We start from the raw sequence: 25,309 nt of genomic DNA on the forward strand, positions 1-25,309 counted from the left end.
GCCCACGGATTGTGTGCAGGAGACGCTCCAGAAGGCGACGTCTGATCTCAGCTCAGAATATCACAGTTGGGGGAGGGGGGGGGTTCGTGTGCACCCGCATAAGTGTCAGCTCTGTGGGCGCTAGAGAGCACACCCAATACTGAACAAATTCTTTGATCGTGTCCAGAGAGAGGCAATTTCCGTTGGGTTTAGCACCCTCAATAATTTTGAAAAGTTGGCTCCTATGGTCACCCGGGCGGGGGTCGGGGACCGTTCGCACGCAATTCCACGCTTTCATTCCGATGTCCGGTGGCGATCTCTTTCGGAGTCCATTGTGTATTGATGATAGCTTTCTGGCGCCCTTTCCTCTCCTGTCCTGGACTTGGCAGCCTTCCACTAGTGGGGAGAAGAAGGGGCAACGGAAAACGAATGCTGGGGTTCCCATGGGCGGGGCGTTTAATGCTCGGTACTCCGCCCAGGGGCGTATCTGCGTGGGGCCTCAGGGGCCTGGGCCCCCGCAGATTTTGCCCTGGCCCCCCCTACCGCCATCAACCCTCCCCCGCTGCCGTTCTTACTTTTGCTGGCGGGAGACCCCAACCCCCGCCAGCCGAGGTCTGCTTCCACCTGCCGCTGCCTTCAAAACTTCTTCTTCAGCCGGCGGGGGACCCCAAACCCCCGCCAGCCGCCCCGCGCTGTTTAAAATTCATCTTCGGCCTCCGTGGCCGTGCTGCTGGGATAGGCGGCGCTGTTGAAATCCACTTCGAGTCTGACGTCGTTGTACGTTGTACGTGCTGCGACGTCAGACTCCGAAGTGGATTTCAACAGCGCCGCCTATCCCAGCAGCACGGCCACGGAGGCCGAAGATGAATTTTAAACAGCGCGGGGCGGCTGGCGGGGGTTTGGGGTCCCCCGCCGGCTGAAGAAGAAGGTTTGAAGGCAGCGGCAGGTGGAAGCAGACCTCGGCTGGCGGGGGTTGGGGTCCCCCGCCAGCAAAAGTAAGAACGGCAGCGGGGGAGGGTTGGCGGCGGGAGGGGGGTGGAGAGACTAAGTTATTGGTGGCGGTGGGGGCGCGGCGGCGGCGGCGGCGGCGGCGGGGGGGGGGGCGCGCTAAAATGTGCCCCCTCCCTCTGGCCCCCCCTACCGCCGGAGTCCAGATACGCCCCTGACTCCGCCCCTCTTTTGTGATTGGCAGGCGCCGCGCAAGGAAAAGCGGCGGACTGAGCCTAGGAAACTTTTGCTCTGATGTTTAAGGATTGCCCCCTCTTTCTGTCTCAATATGGATGGGTTGGTGGTCGTCTTTTTAATCTCCCTAGGTATGTTCCTGGGGTGTTTTCTTCTAGGCTTGATACCTCTTACTGTTAAACTTTCGGAGGTAAGTTTTAGTCTAGAATTTGTAATGTTTGCATCTCTGTTTTGGAAAAGAGAGACAGAGACATCCAGAGCTACTTAATGTCAGAGAAAATGGAAAGAGTGTTGCGATGGATCCGCTATGCCCTTTCAAAACTTAGCATTTTGGATTGTTAATTTTGTTTTTCGACTTGTTTTTGGGTTGGTTTTATTGTCATGCACTGATTAAAGAAAAGTTATGTTAGGGCGCGGTATTGTACACTTTGAACTGATCGATCGCTTTACGGTACTCTCACAGTTAGTCGGAAGCGATTGACCTTCGATCGTCGGACATTTTTTTTTTCTGTACATAGCAAACAAGGGAGAGAGAAGCTGAGCAGCCCCAGCACAGGATGATTCGTTTTTTTTAAACCGAGCTGCTGCTGCTGGCTGTCCTGCAGAGACGTGGCGTTTCCACGAGTAGCATCCATCTCGGTGATGCAGACTCATACTCTTGACTTTAAATTAGATTGGATAGTGCAGTAATTTGTTGCATTGACGCTTGATGCCTGCAAAGCATTTTATACTGCTCTAAACAGAAGTCTAGTAAGCAAGACAGCTACTCTAAGGATTGGAAGAGTGGAAATAAGGGCCAACAAACAAGTTGTGGGTGATACCTTGTTTACTGACTTAATATAAAGGGGGTGAGGGTTGACAGAGGTCATGAAATAGTAATACTGTATAGTTGAAACTTGAAAGATCCTACGTCCAGTAAAGGGTGAGAAAATCAGTGGCTCTATTGAGTCTTGTTGTATTAGTTGCACTGTGTTTGATCATTCCGATTTGTTCTGTGCTCTTTCTTGTGAGGGGGCCTAAGGAAGTAATTCTGATAGGGCAGAATGTCAGTTATGGGTACCCACAGGGAAATAGAAGAGTGATGGTTCCCCCAACACTTTATTGCCCTTGCCCAGATCCTTCTTTCATGGTGCTCTCTTCTACTGCTGTAGCTTAATTGCCCTGGTAGCCAAAAATATTCCTCTTGTAAGTAACTCTCCAGTGCAGTGCCTTCCAGGTACTTTTGTGCTGTGACAGATCCTGTGGTGCCTCATTTGCAGGTTTCTGTGCTGACAAGAAGCTCATACTGGAGGAGCATTGGGGTTGATCTCAGGGCTAGCCTGCCCATGAGTGCCGGAAGGCCCAGTGATAAAGTAGTAGTAGGTACTACAACTAATAATCATTTCTGTAGCACTACTAGATGTACACAGTGCTATACACATTGTCTGATCTTCAAGGCCCTAAAAGGAAATGGCCCTGAGTACCTGAAAAATAGGATGATCCTCCACACACCGTCAAGGCCACTAAGGTCCTCCCAAGGACTTTCACTAACCACACCCTCTCCAAAAGACATTACACGATGTGATATAACTCGTCATCTCTCATTCCTCTAATGTGTCTAACGCATATATCTCATTCTCTAATGTGTCTGTAATGCATATATCTCATTCTCTTTAACATTACTCTGTATTTGTTTCATCACCGGAGGTGGTAACGCCTCACGGTACTATGTAAGCCACATTGAGCATGCAAATAGGTGGGAAAATGTGGGGTACAAATGCAACTAATAAATAAATACCCGCAAGCGAGCCTTCTCCGGAGTAGCCCCCACACTCTGGAATGCACTGACTGAAAGGCTGCACTTAACACAAGACTATCTTTACTTCAGGAAGCAGGTGAAAGCTTGGCTCTTCAACCAGGCCTTTACTGGAAGAAGTAACTAACTCGTTAGTCTCGCTCACACACACAAGGAGTACTCAGGCTGCACATACCGCAGCAGGACATGTTTATCCACTCCTACTCTAGCTGAGATAACATTTAACCATTTTTCTGACCTCGTGCAACTTTCTTTAAATCAATCACCTTACTTTCTAACTCTTCCTACTTTCTTACCTTTCTATATGTTACATCTTTGCTTTACCCTTCGCTATCACATATAATGTTCTATTACGTATTGTGTTGACGTTGTAAATAGTATACCATGCCATACTTTGTATTTTTTAAAAATATTTGTACTGCTGTAATTGTCTATCGCTCATGCTTGATCTATTCTTACTGTACACCACCTTGAGTGAATTCCTTCAAAAAGGCGGTAAATAAATCCTAATAAATAAATATGCAGGTACTTTTTCTATCCATAGTGGCTCACAGTTAGTGTAAGGTTTTGTCATACCAGGCCCAGATCAAGGCCTTTCCAGACCAGTGAGATTTTGCTCTCTGCCCACTAGGTGGAAGCAGAGCAAATCTGCTGGTCTGTCTACGTATGTTGCTGTAGCACCAAAGTCAAGCAGGTGGGAGACATTTACTGGTATAGCAAGAGAAAAGAGTTTTTGGTAGGGCAAGATGACTTTCATGCTGGCTCTGCAATGCCAGGGGTACAGGGCCTTAAAAGTTAGCCAGTGGTGGGCTGTTTTCCTCCTCCAGGGTCCTTTAGGAAGGGGCCCTGGAGGCCAGATAGGAACCCTTAACCCTTAGGGCTTTCTACTTGGAGGTTTTTGTCCATGAAGTTTGTTCAAAAAAGCGAAGATCTGAAAAGAGGAAAAGAGCATATAACAGGTAACATAGTAACATAGTAGATGATGGCAGAAAAAGACCTGCACGGTCCATCCAGTCTGCCCAAGAAGATAAATTCATATGTGCTACTTTTTTATTTGTACTGTCCTCTTCAGTGCACAGACCGTATAAGTCTGGCCAGCCCTATCCCCGCCTCCCAACCACCAACCCTGCCTCCCAACCACCAGCTCTGGCACAGACCGTATAAGTCTGCCCAGCACTATCCCCACCGCCCAACCACCAGCCCCGGCACAGACCGTATAAGTCTGCCCAGCACTAGTACCCCCTCCCAACCACCAGCCCCAGCACAGACCGTATATGTCTGCCCACACTAGCCTCGCCTCCCCGGTGTTGTTCCAGGCCTCAGAAGGAGCCTCCTCATGCAAGTCACACTGTAAAGAATAAGAATCAGGTCTAGGTGCAGAACCGGCACACCCATTAATCATAACTAGGCAGTTGCCTAGGATGGCAGCTTCTTGGCCGGGGGGGGGGGGGGGGGGGGGTAGAAAAAACAGCTGCAGTTAAAGCAAAACAGTAACCCCCCTGTTTAGAAAGCCATGTGGCTTTGTAAACGGGGGGGGGGGGGGGGTAAGGGGGTGGGTTTGTTTAACACTTCTTAACGGTAGCCCATGTTGATATTTTACTTTAACCCTAGTTATTAGTAACTAGGTTTTATATAAAATGGAACCTGTGCTAAAATAGCACAGTTAGTGGTAAAATAACATGCTAGTTATCACCTATAATGTTCTATTACATATTGTGTTGACATTGTAAATAGTATACCATGCTATACTTTGTATTGTTTTTGAATATTGTTACTGCTGCTCATGCTTGATCTATTCTTACTGTACACCGGCTTGAGTGAATTCCTTCATAAAGGTGGTAAATAAATCCTAATAAATAAATAAATAAAATAGCCCATGATGATAACTACACCCAGAAGTCCTACAACCACACTAACTCAAAGAACGGTCAGTCTGTTAAAGTTTAATACTTAAAACATCATGTCCAGTTATGTATTTTATGGAATTATTGTAGGGTGATAATGACTGTAGAGTTTAAGTGTCAGAATTGTGGCGCTAGAGACCTGATAATTTCTGTTTGCTTTATAGTGCTGTGAAATATTTATACTTCTAGTTGGTAAGGCTTTCAGGATATCCACAACAAATACACGAGAGAGATTTGCATGCACTTCTTCCTTGCATACCCTTGCGACCAGAATTGCGTACAATACGTAAGGTGAGGTCGCACCATGGAGCGATTCAGAGGCATTATTGTATTCTTTGTCACATTTTCTAGCCCTTTCCTAGTAATTTATAGAATTCTGTTTGGTTCATCCAGGTAGCACTTTGGATAGCAGGCTGAATATCACTACAGCACTGCGTACATCTAGTAACAGTATAGAAATGATAAATAGTAGTAGTAGTACTATCTGGATAGCAATAATGCTAAAGATCCACTATCTGGATATCTGAAAATAAATATTCTGAGTGCTACAAATCATATCATATATGTACTAAGATTACAAAAACTACCCCTGCTGTCCGTATTATCCTATATAATAATTCTCATCTCCATCGTTCGGTCTCTGCCTGGGACCGTGGCTCCGTGGTCTGATTCCGGCAGTAGATCAGTGACGTCATCCACATCACACAGACTCTTCTATCGCTTCTGTTTCTGCTGTTCGTGTGGTCCCGCTCTTGAGGGCGAGACCACACGAACAGCTGAAACAAGCGAAAGAAGAGGCAGTGTGAAGCGTGCGGGAGGTAAAAACGTGCAGGAGGTGGGGAGGGGGGTCCTGGGAGGGAAGGGGGGTCATGAACGACACGGGGGGGGGGAAGGGGGTCCTTCTTTCGCTTCTGTTTCGGCTGTTTGTGTGGTCCCGCCCTTGAGGGCGGGACCACAGGAACAGCTAAAACAGAAGCGAAAGAAGAGGTTGTGTGAAGCGTGCGGGAGGTAAAAACGTGCAGGAGGTGGGTCCTGAAATGACAGGGGGGGGTCATGACCGACACGGGGGGGGGGGGGGGGGGTCCTGAAACGACACGGGGGAAGGGATTCCTGGAAATCAACTGGAAGGGTAGAGGCAGATCCTGGAACTGGAAGGGGAGGGGGGGTCCTGGATCAGGGGGTAGGAGGGAGAAGGGGAGGAGGGGGAGGGAGTCCTGGAACTCGGAGTGGGAAGGGGAGAGGGGGGATGGGAAGAAGTGACGGGGGGGGGGGGGGTCCTGGAACTCACATGTGAAGAAGTGGGAGGGGTTTCAGGAACTCAGGGGTAGAAGGGGGGAGGGGAAGGGGGTTCAGCAAACTCTTGGTCTCGCTGTGTCTCACATATGCACTCGCACACACTGTCATTCTGACACACACTCTCTCTCTCTCACAGACACAATCACACCCAATCTCACTCTCTCTCTCTCTGACACACACTCGCACAGTCTCTCTCTCTCTCACACACACACACACACACAGTCACTGACACACACATTCTCTCAAACATACACACTACGAGGAAAACCTTGCTAGCACCCATTTCCTTAAAAACTGAAACGGGCCTTTTTTTACTAGTTAAACTATAAAGAAGTCTAGCATCAAATAATCCGAATCATAGTTATCTGATGCTAAGGTCCACCTTGCGGGTCAGCGCTCAAGAAAAAGATCTGGGTGTTGTTGTAGATAATACGCTGAAATCTTCTGCTCAATGTGAGGTGGCAGCCAAAAAAGCAAACAGGATGCTAGGAATTATTAAGAAAGGGATGGTGAATAAGACTGAAAAATACTATAATTCCTTTGTATTACTTCATGGTGCGTTCGCACCTCGAGTATTGAGTTCACTTCTGGTCACCATATCTCAAAAAAAATATAGTGGAATTAGAAAAGGTTCAAAGAAGAGCAACCAAAATGATAAAGGGGATGGAACTCCTCTTATATCAGGAAAGGCTGACATCATTTACTATAGGTTAGGGCTCGTCATCTTGGAAAAAAGACAGATTAGGGGAGATATGCTTGAGGTCCACAAAATCCTGAGTAGTGTAAATCGATTTTTTTACTTGTTCCAAAAGTACAAAGACTAGGGGACACTCGAGGAAGTTACATAGAAATACTTTTAAAATAAGTAGGAGGAAATATTTTTTCACTCAACGAATAGTTAAGCTCTGGAACTCCTTGCCAGAGGATGTGGTAACAGCGATTTGCGTATCTGGGTTTTAAAAAGGTTTGGACAGATTTCTGGAGGAAAAGTCCATAGTCTGCTATTGAGTCAGACATGGGAAGCAACTGCTTGCCCTGGGATTTGTAGTATGGAGTGTTGCCACGATTTGGGTTTCTGCCAGGTACTTGTGACCTGGCTTAGCCACTGTTTGGAAAACAGGATACTGGACTAGATGGACCATTGGTGTTACCCGGTATGGCTACTCTCATGTTCTTGCGTCTCTGCTGTCCCTAAACTATAAAGAAGTCTACAAGTAGAGTTGTTTTTGGTTCAGAGCACAACCAGTGGTGTGGTCTAAGTTACTGATCGAGAGTGACATTGCAGTGTGGACGCAATGTCTTTCCAGCCTCCTGGAGCAGTCTCCAGACCCTGCCCTTGCCACTAAATAAATTATTGTGAACTGAGTGCAAACAGTTGTTAGGCTTGACCTAGGCAGTCGCATAGAGTGATTTTAACACTTACCAATAACTACGGAGTTACACTAACACACTTGTCCCTCCCCAGTTCTTACACATGAATGTTTGTTGTGGATATCCTGAAAACCTGACTGGCTGGGGTGCCTCCAGGACCAGGTTTGGGAACCACTAATCTAACCGACTGAAAATGAAATCATACCTCACCCACCACCATGACTAGATTACTACTGAGGTGTTAATAACAATTTAAAAGTGTAAAAAATGTTTTTTGCATACCACTCCCACATAGAGATGATAGTAAAGTTAACATAAATCAAACGAGCATCAATGTCTATAGTGAACCCCACATACTTCATTTGCACAAAAATACTCCCATCTATCTGCAGTGGGCAGTGCAAAATGCCAAAAATGGCACATCCTTTATTAGTGTAATGTGCAACAGCACAGCGGTGTGCAATAAAAGCAAATTCAACTGCATATACATACTGTTTCAAAAAAAATGAAGAAAGAGGTCCAAGTTATAGAAAATGAGTAAATAATGGCTGGAAATAAGGGAATTCTGCCAAAACAATATCTCTTACAGCTTTAATGAACATAGCAACTGATAGAAGAAAGCAGCCCTGCTGTGTGAGCAACCATAAAAACATTTGAAAAGAAATGCAAGACCAAATTCAATTAATTTAGTGGCATTCACATCATGTAGTTAGACCAGGCTCAGAATTGAATATCAAAATAAATATTAAACTAAATAGCTGTGTTACCTACAAAAGCGTGTTTAGTAAAAACAAATTCTGTGATCCAGTGGCCTAGTCTCAGTATATACAGTGCGTTGCCGCAATACAACTGCATTAAAATCATACAAACCTCGCTGGGAAACTCCAAAACTTTAAAATGTCGGCAACAAAAACAGGGCCCCGTTTACTAAGGTGTGTTAGTGCCTACACTTAGCATGCACGCTAATCATGTAGGGATATTGTAGGCACATACATGGTTAACGCTCATTAAAAATGTTAACACGCCTATAATGCTGCTTAGTAAACAGGGCCCTGAGCATGGTATTAAATGGCCAAACCAGGGTTGATCTGTTGTGAAATCGCCAACTTTACACTCTCAAAAAAAATCAAAGCCACAACAGTAAAGAGACTTACCCAAATAAAGCTTCCTGTAGTGTGATATGCACAGCAAAAAAGGAGGAAGTGATAGAGTAGTGATGTCACAGGATATTCAAATGGCTAGCAGGTTGTCGTGTTGGAAATGGAAGATGGGGGAAGACTGTTAAAAACTAAAAGAAGAAACTGGGTTAGGTATAATGATATCTTTAAGTGAAGAGCTCGTTAGGCTAAAATAAGGAGCTTAAATCTGATTATACACAAGACTGCAGTTTCTGTAGCAAGGTATAAAATTACATGATCATATCTATTGCAGTTCTGATGGCATATTAGAACTTCTAAATTCATTTTAGAGGGAATTACAGTAATCCAGTCTGTTAAGGGTAAGTGCACGCACAATCTGAAGATACTTGGGATCCACAACAAGGACTTCACAGAACTGAGCTGATGCAAAGTGAAAATTGAGGACAATTTAAAGATCATCTAGTCGGACATCTTGAGTAGTCATAGATTCCTGTAGGGAGGTTGGTGTACCTTTTAGTAACAGGTGACAACCAAGGAAAAGAAGATTTTGTAGAAATTCACATAGCCTGTGATTTGGTGGCATTCAGCTTAAACATAAAACTAGAAAGCCAAGTGGAAACAGTCTAAATATGTTCAGGACATTTAAATCTGACAAGACTGGGTTGATAAATGCAACTATCTGGATATTGGTGACAAAGAAATTGCTAAGACCCAGGCAGCTAATGGAGATAGAAAAATATTGAACAGTATTGGACCCAAACAGTCTCCTGAACCACACCACAAAGCAACTGAGTAGACCAGGAGAAGGAGGAAGCAGTAGGGACAATAACAACAACAACAATAATGACCCTAAAAATAGGAGAAAAACCATATGAAGACTGTAGTCTCAAGGCCTAATTTCAACTGGGAGAGGAGTAACTGTTGACCCACAAGATCAAGTTCAGAATTAAGATCTAATAAAATAAGGAGAGCAGACTTATCCGCATCAAGATGACATGAAGTCTCACTCGGCATAGCAGCCAGTAGAGATTCAGTGCTACGATGCAAGCGGAAGGCAGAACATTTAGTATTCTGAAGAAAGCTACATAGCGGATTATAAACGCCTTTCCCAGAACCACAGAAAGAAAAGGAATATTTCATACAGAGTGGAAATTGGAGATAATGGCAGGATCTGAATGTGGCTTTTTAAGTAATGGATGAATAATGGTGTTCCCACAAACAAGAGAAGTCACCAGTGCTAATGTTGCTCTTAACGATGAGTAAAATCAGAAGGAGGAGCCCAAGGTCAGCGTTCTTCACTAGGAGCGAAGGCAGAGGGTCGGCAGGAGACATAGGTACATTCATAGAGGCCAGAACCTTAGTTGGAGAGAAGACTAGGTGAAAAGCAGTTCAGTGTTGCGGGGAGTAATTAATGGGGGAGGGAGGGTGTAGAGGAATCAGGCATTAAAACAGAACGTGGAAGTAAAGCGTTTCTGATGAGAGTAACCTTGGTAACAAGGAAGCCAGCAAAGTCATCAGAAGAGTAAAAACATGCTCTGGTGTGCAAGTGAGCTTGGAGACAATGCCAAAAAGATTCTTTGGCCTATTGAGAAGTGTTTGCTTAATAAGACTTTTTAGCCATGATAAAACAATAGTTGCTTCCCACACAAAGCAAGGTAGTGGCTGACTTCATTTTCTGCCATTGTCTCCAAACACATCTAGCTTGTTGTTTTCAAAGACAGGCCTTTAGGGTGCCATGGGTTTATGTTTTCCTACTAATGAGCTACCCTGTGAACAACAGACTAATTGCTCAAATTAGAATTTCAGCTGGAATTCTAGATGGAAAGAGGGTGGGTAAAGTAAGCTATGTCTTCTGGTTGTACCCTAGTAAAGCCCCTTGTGGTGGTTCTTGTAATCTGCATGGCAAGATATTCTTCAAAGAACAATTAATATGAAATGAGATTTAAAGAGCGATTGGTCCAGGGCAGTGGAATAGCAGACATAACAGCACTGGCAATGAGAGCTGGTCTGTTGGAAAAACAAACAAACAAAACAAATGAAGAGTACATTTTGTGCAGTGTGATGGAAAATGCACCATCTGACACAATTCAAGATCCATAGCCAATATGAAATGTCTATCTTGGGATCTCAAAGGAGATTAAAATCATTAAAGGGGAAACGAAACCACATCAGAGGCTATGTGAAAAACTTCAGCAATAGAGTCCTTATGAAGTACTGGTGGATGGTAGATTAGAAGCAGAGCTAATAGGGCAGAAGTGTTTTAGCAGAACCAGAAGGGGGTGGAAGAAATAACCTAGTGATCAGAGCAGCAGACAGAACCAGGGAATCCAGGGTTCAAATCCTGGTCTACCCATTGACTCTTCTTGTGAGCTTCCCTTCATTGCCTCAGGTGCAACTCAGATTGCTAATTCAGTGGGATAGGGAAATACTTTGTCTACCTGAACTTCTAATGCACCTTGAATTCAGATTTGGAAAGGTGAGTAATTTAATCCCCAAACCAAATCCAGGTGCAAGCTGGATGCTCCAGTAGGAGGGCAGTAATAGTTAAAGAATCTGCAAAGAACAGAACTGCCCACTCAGGCCCTAAACAAAAAGGCTTGTCAAAAATAAGAAAATATTGCCTTCCTTAGCTTGGAGGGTTTAGTGCCACTGCATTCATTCTTTATAGTTTACTCCTCTTATATATATATATATATATATATATATATATATACATATATATATATATTTTTTTTTTGTTTGTTTATGGTTGCTGGAAAACTAGAACTGGCAAGGGGGAGGGTAGAAATATTTAATAATTCATCCTTCAGAAATCCAACACTCCCTTTTTTTGCTGAGCTGTAATGGGATATGTAGATAGCCTAAGACAGTAGTCTTCATTAAGTTTTAAGTTGGGGCCACTTTGGATTCTAATGAGCTGAATGACAGCTGCCAAATGTCTTCCCGTGAGGGACCAAGACTTTGATGAGCAGTGTGTTGGTGAAATCCATGCTTACCAGCCCACCTTCAGTCTTCATTGGAATGGGGGGGGGGGGGGGGGGGCTTATCCTCAAGATTGTGAGCATTTCCAAATGAATTCTCTTGTCTATTGAGAAATGCCTTGTCTTCAAACATGCATCTCTCCTCTCCCCCCATCCATGTTCCCCTTCCTGTCCTGAGCCTGGGTAGAGAGGCAGAGTAGCAGAATAAAAAAAAAAAACCAGAAACACAATGGGTGGGGGTCACCCTGGAGGTCTACAGTAGCCACCTCCTTGCATTGAAGAACAGAGGCCAAAGGCCTAGTTGAGTCTACTAAATCCAGTATAACTGCATTGTTTCTTCACTGACTCAATGAAGAAAAGATAACTCGAGCTATATTGAGTTACTATAGGGGTTATCAACCCAGTCCTTAGGACTTGACTTTCAGGATAATGCACAATAATTATACACGAGATACTTTGAGGCATATTTTCAAAGCACTTTGGGAGGCTAAGTTCCATAGGTTTCTATGGAACTTTGGGAGGCTAAGTGCTTTGAAAATGAGCCTGAATGTCATACACTGGAGAGACTGCATGCAGAAACCAGATTGAATTTGCATACACTCTTCATTGTATGCAAAGGTATCTTGTGCATATTTATTATGGATTTCCTGAAAAACAGATTGGCTGGGTGTGTCTTGATGACTGGGTTGAAAACCCCAGATATAGACCAATAAAAAAAATCTACAGTTCATCTGACTCATCTTTCTACATATCTAAGTGAACAAATACTGCAACTACAATTCTGTGCTCATGGGTGAGAAGTTGGTTAATGAGGGGCAAGGAACCAGGCAGTTTAAGGAGGACTGGGCAAAAAGAAAAAAAACAAAGGCAGAAAAATATATGTTATATGTGTGGGTCCATTGCACCGACACATACAGAAATAATGGTTGAATTAGCACAAGTTGGAAACTTGCTCTTAGTTACCATTCAACCTTCTTTTAACCATGTGTATGTTGACAAAAGGAGTTGTTAAATGAGAGTTATAGCAATAGCCTGCAGAGATCCTTGAACTAATTTTCAACTTTGTCAACATCATCCTTCCTGGAGAAACCTGTTACTTCAAGTGTTGCCTTTAGCAGCATGGGGACAAGCATTGCCCTGCTAATAACTCCTGTTAGGCCCCTTGCCTATCTGAGTAGGAACACTTGCACTGTACTCATGTCTTTAAGGAAATGCACTACTATAGTCCCAAAACATGCTGTCATCTTCCCACTAGAAGATAATTGGGTTTTGATGTATTTTACCAGTTGAGAATTGTGTGCTTTGCCCTTTGCTCTTAGAGACATAATGGTGTATCAGTGTTTTTGTTTGTAGTGACAGTATGCTGTAGAAAAATTTCTGCAGAGTTGTAGTGCTTTAACAATTCTTAGAAATGCACATGTGGTGTTCTTTTTGGCTGTTATTATTGCTTTGGAATCCATCTAGCTTGTTCCTTGAGTACAGTGGCATAGTTGACCCATGGCTAACATTCACTTTCTGGATTTCACTCAAATTGCTGTCAGTTTGTTAGCATGCTGAAACTCTGTAGGTGTTGCTGCTTTCACAAGTCTACCAGATTGATGTTGATATCTGAACAGTTCACAACACTTGTATACATTTTTTGGTGATAAACCACAGTCCTCATACTGTGCACATATTCTATGGTACATCTCCTTTGAATTCTCGTGGCTTGGTTTTTAAATGTATTTGTTGAGGTCTATCAAAATGGCCGATTGCATTATTATGAATCAGTACTACTGCTATGTTCTCACTATGTATTTTATTTATTAGGATTTATTTACCACCTTTTTTGAAGGAATTCACTCAAGGTGGTGTACAGCAACTGGTCAGGGTTTCTTGATTTAACATCGTCACATTAAGTGTGTAGCTACTGTATGCAGGCTGAAACTTTGGAATCTGTTGCCAGTGGAGCAGAGGAATAAGTGTAACTATTTGCTCTTCAGAAAGAAGCTTAAAATATGGTTCTCTACTTACATTTGCAGAGGTGGAGAGACATGCTTCTAATTGTATTGTTTATCGTGATTTAGATATAGTTTGCGTCATTTTGTTTGAACATTCTGATTTTTGTTTGGTTGATATAATTTTCGATCCTGTGAATGAGGTGGAATATATAGAAAACCGAATAAATGAAATCAGCACGTTGGCCTTTGGCAGTAGCAAGGAAGCAGCTAAAGGTATCTTGCCACTATGTTGCCCTCCTACTGCTAAGTCTAGATCAATGGGGAAGGTAGATTGGAGGAGGTGTGCAAATGTGAGAGGGGAATAGAAGGGATTGGCATCAGGAGGGGTATGAGTGGATCTGTCTTCCCTTTCCTAATTCAAGAACTTCCTTTTTCTTTTTTTTTCTCCTCTTATTCCTTTTTCTACCACCACTACTGCTACTTTTTTTATTTTTTTTATTTCTAAAGCACTCCTAGATGTACAGAGTGCTTTACAGATACACGTAAGAGCTTACTATCCAGTCAAGAGAAGCTAGTCGATTGGAAGTCTAGTTAAATTTAGTATACTAAATTATTTATTATATATAAACCTGGTAATGATTTAAAAGCAACCCCCAAAATGTGAGTTTTTCAACTGAATTTAAATATAGCCAGAGGAAGCATGGTGCAGCAATTCAGCAACCCCCACCCAACATCACAACAACAGTAACAAAGCTAAGTTTATATCTTGTTCAACAACAGCTAACAGATATTCCAAAGAGAAAAGGTAAAGGGGGAGGAGAAGGCAGGAAGAGAGGAGCAAACAGCAAGGGCTGGAAAGGGAAATACAGGTATCAAACAATAATAAATATAATTGCATAAGTAATGCCACACTGAGAAAAGACCAAGGGTCCATCGAGCCCAGCATCCTGTCCACGACAGCGGCCAATCCAGGCCAAGGGCACCTGGCAAGCTTCCCAAACGTACAAACATTCTATACATGTTGTTCCTGGAATTGTGGATTTTTCCCAAGTCCATTTAGTAGTGGTTTATGGAATTGAAACAGAAGGGAAAAGAAATCAGCTGTGAACACAATGCACTCAATAACCAAGGGCCAAGAAGGAGCAGTGTCATGAAGAAAACTCAAACCATCCACTGTTATCTACCAGATGTTCAAGTGACTGGCTTATAGCACCTGCTCCCTCAAACACCAGGGGAGCCCAATCCCTCCCTGCCCCCAATATAACAGTACTAGAAAAATACCATGCAGACCTTGACTTAATGCTGAATTTAAAGCACTGCAAGATCTCAGGCATAAGGCACTCTGGTGTGTTATGTTCTGGGAGAGCCTGATCGGGACCCCGCCAGCTCCAGCAGGAAGGAGTGTTGTAACCACTCGGCTGCCACCTCCAGAGAATCAAAGGAATGCTGTGTTCCATTATGCCAAAGGTGGAGACATGCTGGGTACAACAGCGTGAAGTGTACTTTCCGGTGACCAGTTCAGTGCAAACCGCAGCCAGTGCTTTGTATAGAGTCACTACCCTGGAGGAATAGTCCTGTGACAGCCGAACACATTTTTGCTGATAGTATAAGTCTCCCTTCTGATGGTAAGGTCGCAGCAGGGCTGTGCACATAGTTTAATAGGTGAACAATTACCACTCGAGGTCTCTGCATGCCCTCGATTTACGTTCCAAGGTGATGAGCCTGTTCATCCAACAGCTTCCCCTATTGCTGGCCCAACTGCAATGCTGTTGGAAGCCACTTCTCCAAGAAACTCAACAGCTCTGGCTCTAAGATGTTTTGGAAGAGCCCAGTGAGTGTAAATTATTGCAGTGACACATGTTTTCCAGGTCATCCAGCTTAATGCCCCATCTTGTCTTGTAGCCCTTGCCTGACACCACATGACATAAAGGTCTTCCTCTACCTCCGCCACCCAGCGCTCAACTTCCTCTATTCGGGCTATATATTTATTTACAGTGTGGGCAAGTGCCTGTATTTGAATTGACCGTTCAGGGCCAGGTGATAGGGATGGATGAGTTAGGCAGGCCAGGAGCCCAGGAAGTCATATCCTCCCATGCTCAATGCATCACGTGACCCCCCCCCCCCCCCCCAAGATGGTGTAAATTTTAATATGAGATATGTATTTATATTGATCTAATCTCTTGTATTGTTATCTGGTGTTGATCAATGCTATTCATGTTATATGTTTCAATGACATTAAAGATATTTTTCTCATAAATATGAGATCTGTAGGTAGGTAAGAAAAGCTTGAACTATCTGCGGAAGCAGATGGGGAGTGAATGTGTAGGGTGCTGTAGCTAGGAGCGTAGCTACGTGGGGGCATGGGCCCCCATAGATTTGGCCCTGGCCCCCCACTGCCAACCCTTTCGACCCCCCCCCCCTGCCGTCGGGTACCTTTGCTGGCGGGGGTCCCCAACCCTTTCCAGCAGAAGTTCTCTTCTCCGGCACGGCCGCGTTGCTGATCTACCAGGGCAGGCTTCTGTTTCTGTGAGTCTGACGTCCTGCACGTGCCGTGCAGGCTTCTGTTTCTGTCAGACTCACAGAAACAGAAGCCTGCTCTTGCAGATCAGCAACATGGCTGTGCCGGAGAAGAGGACTTCGGCTGGCGGGGGTTGGGGACCCCCGCCAGCAAAGGTACCCGAGGGGGGTCAAAGGGGTTGGTGCTGGGGGGGGTCAAAGGTGGTGGTGGTGGCGCTGGGGGGGGGGGGGCTAAAATGTGCCCCCTCCCGCTGAAGTCTGGCTACGCCCCTGGCTGTAGCACTAAAAAAATCAGTGCCAGAACAAAATACGTCTTTGTAAATTCTATAAAATTCACCTAAATTATGCATACTTTATAGAATAAGCCTAAATTTCCATGTGGTTTATAGAATAGGCTGAGCACTCGTCCGTGTGACTAAATTTTGTTGTGGGCAATTGCTCCAAGTAAAACTTAGTGTAAATGCTGATGCCTAAATTACACGCATAGGTTTGAGAAATGCCCATGACGTGCCCATTCCATGCCCCCTTTTTAACTATGCAACTTAGAATCTACGTGCATCACATTTTAGAATATGCTTAGGCAGTTCTGCGCATAAATTCTAATCAATGCCAATTAGTGTCAATAATTGATTTAAGTGGCAATTATCAGTGCTGATTAGCTTGTTAAGTAATTAAGTTGCACGCACAAATCCAGAATACGACTGGATTTGCATGTGCAACTTATATCACTCTATATAGAATCCGGGAGGATAATGTGGAGACATTGACCCCTTGTCCACAGTTTTTCTCTCTCTTGGCTATGCTGCAAAAGTGGTTTCCCTTGATATAATCCCCTGCTCTGAAAAGTACATTTACATCTATTTTATGGTTAAAATGGGGTTCAATGAAATCTGATTTGAGACTACAGATTGAAAGGTATGTTTCTGCACTGTTGAGAGTGCATCTTGCTCAGTGAAATGATTTTGTTATACGATATTGGTTGAATTGAAAGAAAGAGAGCCATACGGGGAGGAGGAAGGTACAGCAGCACTGACACTGGACTTTGCACAGCCATTGTTATTCTGCATTGCACATGACACATTCCAAAGCAGCACCCAACAATTGATTCCCTTGTTAGGATACCACTGTCCCAGATGGTGGACTGCAAAATCATTAGGCCTATTTTAACATCGCTTGGCAATCACTTTCACTAAGCTACAAGCCTTGAATTCTGCATAGCTACTGCTAGAGGATATAAGAGGTTTTCTTTAAAGCAAATGTGGATTTGTGAAAAGACTTGTCAGGCAGTTGTAGAGCAATGATTTTCAAGCTGGTCCAGGAGAACTCCCTAGCCCTGTGGTTCTCAACCCAGTCCTCAGGGCATGCACATTTTTCAGGCTATCCACAATGAATATAGATGAGAGAGAGAGAGATGCACGCCCTGCTTCTTTGGTATACAGATCTATCTTGTGGATGTCTTGAGAACCTGACTGGCAAGGTGTATCCTGAGGACTGGGTTGAGAAGCACAGCCCTAGCCAGTCTGGTTTTCAGGATATCTACAGTAACTATGCATGATGTAGATTTGCATGCACGGCCTCCACTCCATCCATTCTCTTACTGGAAATAGCCTGAAAACCACACAGGCTCGGGGGGGGGGGGGGGGGGGGTACTCCAGAAGAACAGGCTTGAGAAAAACTGTTGCTGAATACAGAATTGCAGAACCAGGTTCCAGTCTCACCTTCACTGTTCATTTGTGGCCTTCTGAAACATCAAATAACCTCTATATGGATAAAACATTTTACTAGTATCCTTTTTATTTACCAGCTAGTATTTAGTATCATAGTAAAATAGTAGATGTACAATCCATCCAGTCTGCCCAACAAGATACTCATTTTATGAGCTACTCTGTATGTATACCTGACCTTGATTTGTCCTTGCCTTGCTATTTTCAGGGCACAGACTTTAGAAGTGTGCCCAGCACTAGCTTTGCTTCCCAATTACCAGTGTTGCCACCCAATTTCCGCTAAGCTTATTATTATTATTATTATTATTATTTATTGCATTTGTATCCCACATTTTCCCACCTTTTTGCGGGCTCAAAGTGGCTTACAATACATTATGAATGATGGAAATTACATTTTGTTACAATTCGGTTATGGATTACATTGTGAAGAGTTATACGAGACAAAATCAAAGTATCGTTAAGGAATATATCAATGGAAAAGAACATTGAAACATTGGAAGGAAAACAACGAGAAACTAGAGGGTCTGAGGACAATATATAGCATATAATAACGAAAAACCTATGGTAATAGAGGAAAAACCTATGGTATACATTTTCTGTGATTAAAGGTATGAGTATGGTGAGATTTCAGAATTGAGAATTCATAAGTGGATGTGTTGATGTATAACAGAGCAGTGAGTGTGGATTTTATGTTTTGGTTCTTTCCGTAGATTTTATCAAAAAGATGTGTTTTCAGTAATTTGCGGAAGTTGGTTTGTTCGTAAATCGTTTTCAGGTTGCGCGGAAGTGTGTTCCAGTACTGCGTGCTCATGTAGGAAAAGGTTGACGCGTGTAGCGCCTTGTATTTCAGGCCCTTGCAATTAGGGAAGTGGAGGTTGAGGAAGGTTCGTGATGATCTTTTAGTGTTTCTGGGTGGTAAGTCAATTAACTGTGGATCCATTCCTTCTGAACAGGATTCCTTTGTGTTTATCCCACGCATTTTTTAATTCCGTTACCATTTTCATCTCCACTACCTCCCGCAGGAGGGCATTCCAAGTATCCACCATCCTCTCTATGAAAAAATACTTTCTGACATTTAACCTGAGTCTGCCCCCCTTCAACCTCAGTTCATGTCCTCTAGTTCTAATCGCCTTCCCATCTCTGGAAAAGTTTTGTTTGTGGATTAATACCTTTCAAATATTTGAATGTCTGTATCGTATCACCCCTGTTTCTCCTTTCCTCCAGAGTATACATGTTCAGATCAGTAAGTCTGTCCTCATATGTCTTGTAACGCAAATCCCAAACCATTTTTGTAGCTTTTCTTTGCACCGCTTCAAGTCTTTTTACATCCTTAGCAAGATACGGCCTCCAAAACCGAACACAATACTCCAGTTTTGAGCCTCACCAACGACTTATACAGTGGCATCAACACTTCCTTTCTTCTGTTGGTTACACTTCACTCTATGCAGCCCAGCATTCTTCTGGCTACGGCCACTGCCTTGTCACACTGTTTCGTTGCCTTCAGATCTTCAGATACTATCACCCCAAGATCCCTCTCCCTGTCTGCGCATATCAGACTCTCACCACCTAACACATATCTTTCCCTTGGATTTCTACTCCCTATGTGCATCACTTTGCACTTCGCATTGAATTTTAATTGCCAAACATTAGACCATTCTTCTAGCTTCTTCAGATCCTTTTTCGTGTTTTCCACTCCCTCCGGGGTGCCCACTCTGTTATAAATCTTGGTATCATCAAAAAGACAAACTTTACCTTTTAACCATTCAGCAATGACGTGTCAGCTTGGCAGCAACATCCACTCTTTAACAGCAGGACAGTATCCTAGCCATGAGCCAGTCACCCCGGTGACCAAATATTGTAAGCCAAGAAAGAGAGAGGAATCTCAGGAGCAAAGGAAATCTATTGATGGTCCTGAATAAAGACTGTTCCAACCAACCTAAGCCAGGAATTCATGAAACAGAAGGCATGTAGAGTCCTTTATTCAGCATTTTAGGCTGCCATACAAATAACTCCCCGATAACTGGACGTAGTGGCAGCTCCTCGATGGGACAAAATGTTCTTTTTCTGCTCCACAGTAAGGCTAGAGACTGGGCAGGATACTGTTCCATAGATGCCTATTTACCCAATTCCAGTAGGGACATTATGGCCAGTCCTGGATTTCCAATTGATGGGACCAGCAGCACTGATTTTCGGTGTATAGAATCAGGAACTACAACTACCATGTTGCATTGGGGATGGATGGTGAAAACCAGGACTAGTCTGAAATGTTCCTACTGGAACAGAGTAAGTTAGCAGTTAACCCTGAAATATCGTAAACACTTCCACTCATTAAAGGAGTTGCTTGGTTAACACTGACTTCACCTAGTGTGAATTTTCTTTGGATGTAAATTGTGTGTGCACAGGATCAGCAGAGCTACCTACTACAGGAACAGATGAATTTTGTAGTTCCACTTTTTACAGGCAGCTAGTGTAGGATGGAAACAACACAACAAAATGTATAAAATATAGTATTAAAATATTAACAAATTATACATTATCAGTTCTAAAAAAACAAACAAACTAGGGCTGCTGATTTAGCACGTTAAATCTTTAACATGTGCCAGAATTTGTAATCGTGATTAACGCAGCCTGGAACTCCTCACTTTCTGTCCCTACCCACCCTCACTGCAAATCTTGCCTGTCTGTTCAGCAGCATTGAAGATGCTCCTGAGCCGGTTAAGGCCTCCTTTTTCCAAGTACCACCACCTCTGATGCAACTTCCTTTGGTGTGTGGGCTGTGGCAGAAAAAATTAAGCCTGCACCGGCTGAAAGGGGCATCCTCAATGCTTCCAGGCAGACAGGCAAGGTTTGCGGTGCAGTGCGGATGGGGGGGGGGGGGGGCAGAGAGCGAATGGTGCCAAGCCATGTGTCTGCTCAGAATTTCCCTTGAGGAGATAAGGTGAAGTCCTAGTTCAAACACTGCTGTGACTTTTCTGCATGGCCCTGCTTTTCCATCTTGCAATTAGTGTGGTGCCAGAAGACTCGCAAGACTTGAGAACAGTTCAGGATTCTGAGGACCATGTTGATCGCACACTGTTATAGCAGCACTCTGCAGAAAAGCTGCGACAGCAGCAGAATTTGAATCAGAGTCCATCCAACAATGATCTTGTCAGCTGGGAGATGGAATTCAGGGACAGAAGATAATGAAAGAAGGTACTGGGAGAGCAAGGGGCTAAGAAAAAATGGTAGAGGGCTGACTGGATAAATAGAGCTTGTACAGAACAGGAGATTTTCCTCTCGATTTTAAGATAGGTGGTGATACCATTCAAGTTCAACGTGAGATTAAGAGTTTAGTTATTGTAATAGATTCCACTTTGTTGCTTCAGCCACATATTGATAATGTTTGTATTTCTGTTGGTATGATGTCACCATGGGTAGACAAATAATCCCCTGGAACTGGAGTACACATGGAGGGGCATAATCAAACGGGGACGACCATCTCTAAGGACGTTCTGGCGAAGGGACGGGGAAACCTGTATTATCGAAACAAGATGGACGTCCATCTTTCGTTTCGATAATACGATGGACGTCCATCTTTCATTTCGATAATACGGTCGGGGACGCCCAAATCTCAACATTTAGGTCAACCTTAGAGGTGGTCGACCTAAATGTTGAGATGGTCGACCTTAGAGATGGTAGTCCCCGGTTTTCGGCCATAATGGAAACCGAGGACGCCCATCTCAAAAACAACGAAATCCAAGCCCTTTGGTCAAGGGAGGAGCCAGCATTCGTACTGCACTGGTGCTCCTCACATGCCAGCACACCAACTGGGCACCCTAGGGGGTACTGCAGTGGACTTCACAAATTGCTCCCAGGTGCATAGCTCCCTTACCTTGGGTGCTGAGCTCCCCAACCCCCCCCCCCAAACCCACTCCCCACAACTGTATACCACTACCTTAGGAATGAAGGGGGGCACCTACATGTGGGTACAGTAGGTTTCGGAGGGCTCACATTTACCACTACAAGTGTAAAGGTGGGGGGGATGGGCCAGGGTCCGCCTGCCTAAAGTGCACTGCATCCACTAAAAATTGCTCCAGGGACCTGCATACTGCTGTGATGGAGCTGGATATGATATTTGAGGCTGGAAAAAAATGTTTTTTTAATTTTATTATTTTTTTTTTTTTAGGGTGGGAGGGGGTTGGTGACCACTGGGGGAGTAAGGGGAGGTCATCCCCGATTCCCTCCGGTGGTCATTTGGTCAGTTCGGGCACCTTTTCGAGGCTTGGTCGTGAAAAAAAGGGACCAAGTAAAGTCAACCAAATGCTTGTGACGGACGCCCTTCTTTTTTCCATTATCGGCCGAGGATGCCCATCTCTTAAACACGCCCCCGTCCCGACTTCTACACTGCCGACACGCCCCTGTGAACTTTGGTTGTCCCCGCGACAGAAAGCAGTTGAGGACGCAAAAACATCAGCTTTCGATTATGCCAGTTTGGGCGACCTCGGGAGAAGGACGCCCATCTCCCGATTTGTGTCTGAAGATGGGCGTCCTTCCCTTCTGAAAATAAGCTAGATACTGTGTACCTAGAAGTGTATTTCATTAGCCTGTGTATGAACATGAGTTAGTAAGAGTTAGCAAATGTACCCACCTAGGTGGAAATGGTTCAATAGATGGGCAGTGGTTCACTGATTCACCTGACAGAGGGGCCCTTTTACTAAGCTGCGATAGGCACTAATGCGTGCTTACCACGGAATGATCTGAGGCATCCCATGGTAAATTTTGGATGTGTGTGCACTACTCACACACTAAAAAAAATATTTTTTTAGCAGTGGGGGCAGAGTGGGAGTGTTCAGCTCTAATTGCTTAGCATAGCTACATTGCCGCATACCTAACCAATTAGCGTGTGAGCCTTTACCGCCTACATAATGGAAGGCAGTAGGGGCTCAAGTGCTAATAGCCACATGCTGGCTCTAAATATGTAAAAATAACGCAAACAGCTTTATACTAACATCAAAGTACTATATAATGATCACTGTTGTGAAAAATCTAACAAACATATAAAGAAAAATATAGAAAACGGATCTTCAGAGGTGACCTTCCCCTTAAGCCGTCGGCTTTGGAGATGATGGAAGTAGATGTTTCATCAATCTGAAATCTTTTTTTATCTTTTATATATATTTTTTCAGTTTCTTAATCAAAATATATAAAGCAATCAGTGCATATAAACTTTTTAATTTACATTATAGCAATACTAGTTCGTCATGATAAGTGTTACTTCTCTGAACTGTATGATAGTGATAGGTTTGCCGACACGTGTTTCGCCCAGAGCTTTTTCAAGGCATCCCCCTTAATTCTCATGCGGTGAATATCACAACCTCACCTCTGAAGATCCATTTTCTGTATTTTTCTTTATATGGTTGTTAGATTTATTTTTACAACAGTGGTCATTACATAATAATGGGAAAATTCGTGCATGGCCATTAATAGGGAAAACAGAAAAATTGGCCATTTTACCCTGGAGGTAAAATTGCCTTTGTGCACGGGAATGACCCATGTAAGGACATACTAACACCACTTTTTACTGCAGTTTGATGAAAGGGCCTCTTAATTTGGAAGCTGCTAATACAATTTCTCCTAGTAATTGCTGTATTTTGGGTTCTTTTACAGCAGAAGCTGCACTTCGTGAGTGTGCTGGGCGCTGGGCTGTTATGTGGCACAGCTCTAGCTATCATCATTCCTGAAGGAATTGAGTTATTGGAAGGGTCTTCAAGAGGTCAGAATGCTCTTTAATTATGAAAAGTTGTTTTAATCCCAGTCTTTATATTCCATCTTTTTTCAAGGTACAGCCAAGTCTAGTGGGGATTGTGTATATTAAACAATGAGAGGTAAATATTCCTAGGATGTACACAGTAAAATAGCTATAACAAAACCAAGCTACAATAGCATCATAAACATCCAACTTATTTTATGTATTTATTTATTTATTGGAATTTATTAACCACCTTTATGAAGAGATTCACCCAAGGTGATGTACAGTAGGTACAGTTTAACATCAAACTTACAAATTTGTTAACAGTATAACAATAAAATGGACAAGTATAAACATACATACAATGAAAGAGGAAAACTTGAAAACAGCAAATTGAATAAGACTATCATGAAACAGGATAAAAAATATACATATTTAACAGCACTGAAATTCAAATAACAGAAATATAATACAATGCAAGCACAATAGTAATGGAATATCTAATAAGTACACAATTAGAACATTCAAATAACATTGCTATGATACTAATTCTTTTCTACAATACAGCTTACCATATAGCTGAGGGGCTAAATGCTGATATATAGATGGGGACAAGATACATGGTACAGAGTCAGTTGGGATAACTAAATTGGTGGCTAAACTAAAGGCGGTTTCTACAGTGGGTGTAGCAAATAAGTCCAGGTGCAGAATGGGTGTATAGTCATTGTAGTGAAATTGTAATAAAACACTGTAACACTGGAGCTATGCTATTAGGTATCCTAAAAGCCCAATAAGTATTTTGAGTTAAACACATAAGCCCAGATGCTCAGAACTCCGGCGCTGAAGGGAACAGCGCCAGAAAACATCGGCCCAAACACTGAAGAAAAGTTATCGCACAATGCTCAGCACTAACAACATGCAAATTATATACACGCTGTTAGTAGTGTTGTTCAAAGTACTTAAGTAAAAGTAAAAATAAATGTATATTCCTTGTCATCAGCAGCAGATGAATCCATTACGAGTGGGTTGTGTCCACCTACCAGCAGGGGGAGATAGAGAACACTGAAAACCATAGTGCCTCTAGGACGGCTAGCTCCGTCTGCCTCTCAGTATTTCTCTATCTCCCAGCAGGGTAGGACGCAGCTTGTTCAGCTCCTTGAAAGTTTCTGCCTGAGGAGGCTCCTGTGCTTGGCCAGTTGAGCTGGGGTGTTGTGGCTGGTGGTGCCCACTTTAAAGGCACATGGGTTTGCCCTTTCCCTGCCTTACCCATTGTGGATGCAGGCACATAGGTTCGCCCTTCCTGTCTTTCCCACTTCCCCCTTGTGGATGTAGGCATATAGGTTCACCCTGTCCCTGCTTTTCACACCCTCTACTGCCTCCGGAGTACCTCTGTAGCTGTTTGCCTCCAACTTTCCTCACAGAGTGAAAAAAAAAAACCACGCTTTTTATGCACTGCTATTCTGAGGCTTTTATTGACGTGCAGCTCGGTGGACTCGGTCCTTTGAGGTAAGAGCGGTACTCAGCTCCTCCAGGGAGGGCCCACGGACGGCATTCCGATTGGGGTGATTTTGGTGCGAAGCCGCCATTTTGTATTTTATTCCACTGTTTTTTCGGCGATGGCTGCTGAGGGAGTTAAGCACTGTTCCTATTGTGGCAAGTGCAAATCAGCAGCGGGGCTCTGTAAAACGTGCTGTATAGACGGTAGAGCCAATACGAGCATGGCGAGCGATGAGTCTTCCCGCTCAATGGAGCT

The 25,309-nt window shown here is 43.7% G+C and overlaps 1 protein-coding gene across 4 annotated transcripts in view; it reads left to right on the forward strand.

Annotated features, from left to right (window-relative positions):
- Window positions 1-1,188: 1,188 nt before the first annotated feature.
- LOC115465482 (zinc transporter ZIP9-like) overlaps window positions 1,189-25,309 on the forward strand; it is a 90,244-nt gene continuing 66,123 nt past the window's right edge. For 2 of the 4 annotated variants that reach the window (XM_030195969.1, XM_030195971.1), the window contains exons 1-2: window positions 1,189-1,351; window positions 23,475-23,580. In XM_030195969.1, the coding sequence (XP_030051829.1) occupies window positions 1,256-1,351; window positions 23,475-23,580 (202 nt within the window). In that variant the 5' untranslated portion in view covers window positions 1,189-1,255. The remainder of the gene's footprint in view (window positions 1,352-23,474; window positions 23,581-25,309) is intronic. The other 2 variants (XM_030195970.1, XM_030195972.1) reach the window with 2 other exon arrangements.

This window comes from Microcaecilia unicolor, chromosome 3, assembly GCF_901765095.1.
Source record: "Microcaecilia unicolor chromosome 3, aMicUni1.1, whole genome shotgun sequence".
NCBI classification, from domain to species: Eukaryota; Metazoa; Chordata; class Amphibia; order Gymnophiona; family Siphonopidae; genus Microcaecilia; species Microcaecilia unicolor.